This window comes from Protobothrops mucrosquamatus, unplaced genomic scaffold (assembly GCF_001527695.2).
Source record: "Protobothrops mucrosquamatus isolate PMUCROS unplaced genomic scaffold, P.Mucros_1.0 scaffold_178, whole genome shotgun sequence".
In the NCBI taxonomy this organism is placed as follows: domain Eukaryota; kingdom Metazoa; phylum Chordata; class Lepidosauria; order Squamata; family Viperidae; genus Protobothrops; species Protobothrops mucrosquamatus.
Window position 1 is genome coordinate 672,036 of NW_015386254.1, and position 5,726 is coordinate 677,761.

Consider the following 5,726-nt stretch of genomic DNA (forward strand, 5'->3'; position numbering starts at 1 on the left):
GACAGACTGTCCACCAAGTTGAATTAGAATAATATCTTTGAAAAGAAACATGAACTCTGTATTCGTGAAGGGCCCATACAGAACATGATTACCTGGTGTATTAAAAATACTTCCTTGTGGATATATTTCCCGAACAGAATCACTTAAATGAAATGACACAAATCAAACTGAAAAACAAACACTGCTCACTCACCGTAGTGCTTTCAATTTATAGTTAGAATATTTAAGCCCTGCAGGAAGCATTTCTGCTGCTCTGTCATCTCTGTAGGTGGGAAACAACTCAAAGTCTCTCAACCTGAGTACACGTGTAAATTGCCTGCTGGGGGATTGAGTCAAGAATTTTGCACCAAGTCTGTAGGGAACAATGTAAAATATTACCATTATTTCTTAAAAAGCAAGCAAGGATTGTATTTTGTAGAAATTGAAGAGAATATATGGCATACATGGCAAATAATGCCTCTCTCTGGATATATTTCCAGAAGACAAACACTCAAGAGAAAGCAACACACATCAAACTGAAAAAGAAACACTGATCACTCACCCTAGTTTTTCTATCTTACAGTCTGGATGTTTGAGCCCCTTACATAGCATTTCAATTACTCTGTCATCTAAGTAGTCGGGGAACAAATCTAATTCTCTCAGTCTTTGGTTTTTCCTGAGTATTTCGGCAAAAGGCCTGCAGAAGGATTCTTTCAGGAAATTCCCTTCAAGCCTGTAGGAAAAAGTGCAAAATATTACAATTATTCCATCAAAAACAGGCATGGACTGTATTCTTGTAGGAACTGCAGAGTATGATTATATGTGGAAAGTGAGGCCTTTCCTTGGATGTTTTTTCAGAATATAGTCAAGAGAAAGTACATCAAACTAACAAGAAACAGTGATCACTCACCTTAGTTTTTCTATTTTACAATCTGGATGTTGGAGCCCCTGACACAGCATTTCCTCTACTCTTTCATCTAGAATGTAGAGAAATAACTGTAACTCTCTCAATCTCTGATTTTTCTTGAGTACTTCTAAAAAATGCCTGCTGCAGGACTTCACAAAATCTTCATGAATCCTGAAGAAAAGAGTTCAAAAAATTAAAATTATTTTGGGAGAAACAATATGGACTATATTACGGAATACAGAATAACAGAGTTTGAAGGGACCTTGGAGGTCTTCTAGTCCATCCCCCTGCTCAAGGAGGAAACCCTATACCATTTCGTCCAATCTTTTCTTAAAAAGTTCCAGTAATGAAGCACCCACAACTTCTGGAGACAAGCTGTTCCACTGATTATCTGTTCTCATAGTCAGGAAATTTCTCCTTAGTTCTAGGTTGGATCGTTCCTTGATAGTCTTCCACCCATTACTTTTTGTCCTCTCCCCAGGTGCTTTGGAGAATAGGTTAACTCCCTTTTCTCTGTGACTACCTCTCAAATATTGGAAGACTGCTATCATGCCACCCTTAGTCCACTTTGTTAGACTAGACACACCCAGTTTCTGCAATCGTTCATCATATGTTTTAACCTCTACTCTTGTAATCATCTTTGTTGTTCTTCTCTGCATTCTTTCAAAAGTGTCAACATCTTGTTCATATTGTGGTGACCAAAACTGGACACAGTGCTCCAACTGTGGTCTTACCAAACCAGTATAAAGCAGTACTTTCACATGACCTTGATATCATCCCTCTGTTTATGCAGACCAGTACTGTATTTCTAAGGGTCTGGTATGCCGGTAGGAGGTCTATGTGCCGGTTGATGGAGTTTTCATCCGAAAGCCAGGCTTCTTTAAAAAGGCAGCCACCCTTGGTGGTCTCATGAGATATGGCCTGTGCGTTTTCCAGATCAAATGTATGGTCCAGGTTGGCCATGTGGGTCCACACTTGTGAGCACTGCTCCTGCCTTTTTATTGCCAGTTCATGTTCATGGACCCTAGTCCTGAGCCTTTTGGCTGTTTCCCCAACGTAATTGCAGGGGCAGTTCCTGCAGTTGATTCTATAAACTATAGAAGATTGCTCACCGTTGGGGAGCGGCTCTTTAGGACGCATGATTTTAGTGCTTAGGGTCTGCTCTGGCCTATGGGCAACGCTCACATTGTGGGGAGCCAATAGCCGCGCCGTGGCTTCAGAAACACCACAGATGTAAGGTAAGATTATCTGTGTGGCCAGTGTCGTCATTACTCCGGAGGACTGGGCCCACGCGATTGACGTGGTCCGCTGTAACGTCTCACAAATTCCGCGGGGTAGCCATGATTACTCCTGTAGTGCAGCATTCTGTCCGTATGAGTAGGTTTATGATAGATGGATGTACATAATGCTGCATTACAGGAGTAATCATCCTGTAGCGCACAAAATTAGTTGTATTAGGACTTTATTCAAGCGGATCGATTCCCATTGTAGCACGGTTAGAGCCAAAATTGAAGAGGGAAAACATCTATATCGCAACTTTAGGCTCAATGGCTACCCCACGGAATTTGTGAGACGGTAAGCAATCTTCTATAGTTTATAGACGCTCACATAGCTCCAGCTGATTGGCGGCAGCCTTGGGGGTGGCAGGCACCCCACAGAATCTTCAGGCAGAGATTCAACTGGAGCTGCATGAGGTGTTTCCTGGGTCCTGCTGAGAGCCCAGGATCAGCGCACACAGCTCGGGCTCATTGGCGGCAGCCTTGGGGATGGCAGGCACCCCATAGAGTCTTCAGGCAGAGGTTCAACTGGAGCTGCGTGAGGTGTTGCCTGGGTCCTGCTGAGCGCCCAGGATCAGCACACTCAGCTCCAGCTGATTGGCGGCAGCCTTGAGGGTGGCAGGCAGCCCCACGGAATCTTCAGGGGGAGATTCAACTGGAGCTGCATAAGGTGTTGCCTGGGTCCTGATGAGAGCTCCAGCTGATTGATGGCAGCCTTGGGGGTGGCAGGCAGTCCCATGCAGTCTTCAGGCATAGATTCAACTGGAGCTGCGTGAGGTATTGTCTAGGTTCGCTGCTCCAGCTGAACAAACCCAGAAGAGAAAAGGAGCAGGGGGAGAGAGAGGAAAGGCTATAAAAGGAACAGGTTTTGGCAGGAGAGGGAGAGACAAAAAGACAAGGGGGGGAAGAAAGCACAGCCTTGAGGAGAGCAGTCAGCTGGAGGTGTACTGAAGAGAAAAGGGGGGGAGAGGAGATGATATAAAAGAAGGAGGGGAGAGAAAGGATATAAAATAAGGGGGAGAGAAGAGAGGATATAAAACAGTGGTTCTCAACCTTTTTAATGCCGCGACCCCAACCGGTCGTAAGTCGAGGACTAAACCGGTCGTAATTCGAGGACTAAACCGGTCATAAGTCGAGGACTAAACCGGTCGTAAGTCGAGGACTACCCAACCAGTCATAAGTCGAGGACTTTCTCTGCCCGGGAGCGCCGCGCATGCGTGGTTCCGCCCCCTGTGCCGGCCGAGGCGTAGCTGGCAAGTGGCAGAGACGGAGCAGGCCGACCACCACCTGGCCCAGCCCAAGGGAGGTAAGGCACCCGCCGGAAAAGGGAAATGTAATGTGGTGAACAAAACTGGATGCAGTACTCCAGATGTGGTGTTACTAAGGATTTATAAATCAGTACTAATACTTCACATGTTACTTCACGTGTTATTTTCTCTTGACTGCTTTATATTAAAGCAGTCAAGAGAAAGTAACACACATCAAATTGAAAAAGAAACAATGATCACTCACCCTAGTTTTTCTACTTTACAGTCTGGGTGTTGAAGCCCCTCACAAAGCATCTCCACCACTCTGTCATCTGGCTTGCAGAGCCACAACCACAACTCTCTTAATCTCTGGGTTTTTCTGAATACTTCTGCAAGATGCATGCTGCAAAATTCGGTCATGGTGTTTCCAATAAGCCTGCAGGTATGAATCCCAAAAAATTACAATTATTTTTTGGAAAAGAAACATAAACTATAGTCTTCAAGGAAGTGAAGATAATATGGAGAATATGGTTATTTTCTGATAATAGAACTGTCTTGCAATCTTAATAATTAATATCAACACTTATTTCAAATCCATCTGGATCCTTAGTTAGTACTGTCCAAGGTCAACATTCTCATCACTCTTTTTCTATTTATTCCAAAATAAGATTTTTTTATTGTTTACATTTACATAAAACTTCTTTTGCTTAGAATTGAAGGACAATTAGTATAATTAAACTTTGCCATTCCGAAGGTTTCCAATATTGTGTTTCCCCGAAAATAAGGCCTATCCTGAAAATAAGCCCTAGTTAAGACCCTGCCCACTCCGTCCCACCGTCTGGTCACTCGTGGCTGCAATGGGGCAGGAGGCTGCATAGTGCGCCAGTGCCAGCACCACGAGGTGAGGCAGGGGGGAGGGGAGCTGCCTTACACAGCCCACACCTGCTTATCTCAGGGTCCCTGCAGCCAGGCCTCCCCTGCCCTACCACCTGCTTTGCTTCACAATAGCTGCATCAAAAGCAGCAGCCCCATCCAGCAGGAGCCTGTGTGGCCACCGGCCCACTTCGTTTGGTTGTTGGTGGCCACAATGGGACAGGAGGAGGTGTGATGCACCAGTGCCACTGCCACGAGGCAAGGCAGGTCGGGGAGTGCAGCTGCCCCATTCAATGACCTGGCTGCCTGCCTGCCTCTTCCCTTTCACTCCCCTCTCGAGCCGGATTGCCACGCTATGGAGGATGGGCAGGGGAGGCTCAGTCCCCCTCTGTTGTTTTGGAGCCAGGAAGGACTGTCGACAAAATGCCTCTGCCATTGCTGCACATCAACCGTGTCCATCGCTGTAGGGGCTTTCTTCCATCTCCGCCCTGCAGGTCATGTGCCCGGCAGCGGCCGTTTCCTCCTTCTCCCTGTTTCTGCCACTGCAGGGCTTTCTTCCATCCCCACTGCCCTGTCCCATCCCACAGACCACCTGCCCAGCAACAGCCGTTGCCTCCTCCTCCACCTGACGCTTCGGTCCTGTGGTGCCATCTCGTGTTGCCTGTTCCCCGTTGTAGTTTCAATGGTGAGAACTCAGGAGGCCTGCAGCTCTGCCTCATCCCTGGGCTGCGGTTTCGGCCTCCTGGCCCCCTTCATGGCTCTGCCCATAGCCACCAAAGTGGCATGCAGAGGAGGAGGAGGAGGCGGCAGCAAAAAAATGTAAGACCAGGTCTTATTTTCAGGGAAACACGGGTAGTAGAAAACAGTTAACAAGCAACTTCCAGAAGTGTTTAACAAAGGAGTTTGTGAACCTGTGTCTTTGGACAAAGGTGCCAATCTCTAACCACTGAAATCTTGAAGCTCACCAGCAACTACCATCTTATAGTCTCCTCATGGAGAGCTGCTGTCTAAAGTGCTTGGGGGCAATCTCAAGTCCTCTCCTTATCCAGAGAGGAATGCTGTCTTTGCTACTGAATGTCTGGTAAGTCCAAATTATTCAGTGCCAATAATAAACAAAAGAATATATACTATATAGAAAATATTTCTTAAAAGTAGATGGAAATTAAAATTCTCAATGTAGATTAGCAACTTTTATGCAAGCCAATATTTATATTAAAGCCAAAATCATAAATAGAAGAAAGTTTCAAGTATCTTTATTGTATTAAAGGAAGCTAGTAAACAACTGAAGAGAAAGTCCAGGAAGTGATAACAAGGTGATATTATCTACTGAAATAACAAAAAGGTTATTTAATAAAATAAAAATAAAAAATTGCCATAAAGGGTAAGAAACCATCTGAGAATACCCAAAGAATGCCCAAAGCTTATAGAACTATACATCTGAAA

The 5,726-nt window shown here is 45.4% G+C and overlaps 1 protein-coding gene across 1 annotated transcript in view; it reads right to left on the reverse strand.

Annotated features, from left to right (window-relative positions):
* The window catches only part of LOC107294286 (ribonuclease inhibitor), a 28,036-nt gene that overhangs the window by 13,056 nt on the left and 9,254 nt on the right, over positions 1-5,726 (reverse strand). Inside the window, exons 5-8 of the mRNA XM_015823511.1 lie at positions 3,676-3,846; positions 890-1,057; positions 542-712; positions 194-352 (exon numbers count right to left, since the gene is read on the reverse strand). Coding sequence (XP_015678997.1) covers positions 194-352; positions 542-712; positions 890-1,057; positions 3,676-3,846 — 669 coding nt within the window. The remainder of the gene's footprint in view (positions 1-193; positions 353-541; positions 713-889; positions 1,058-3,675; positions 3,847-5,726) is intronic.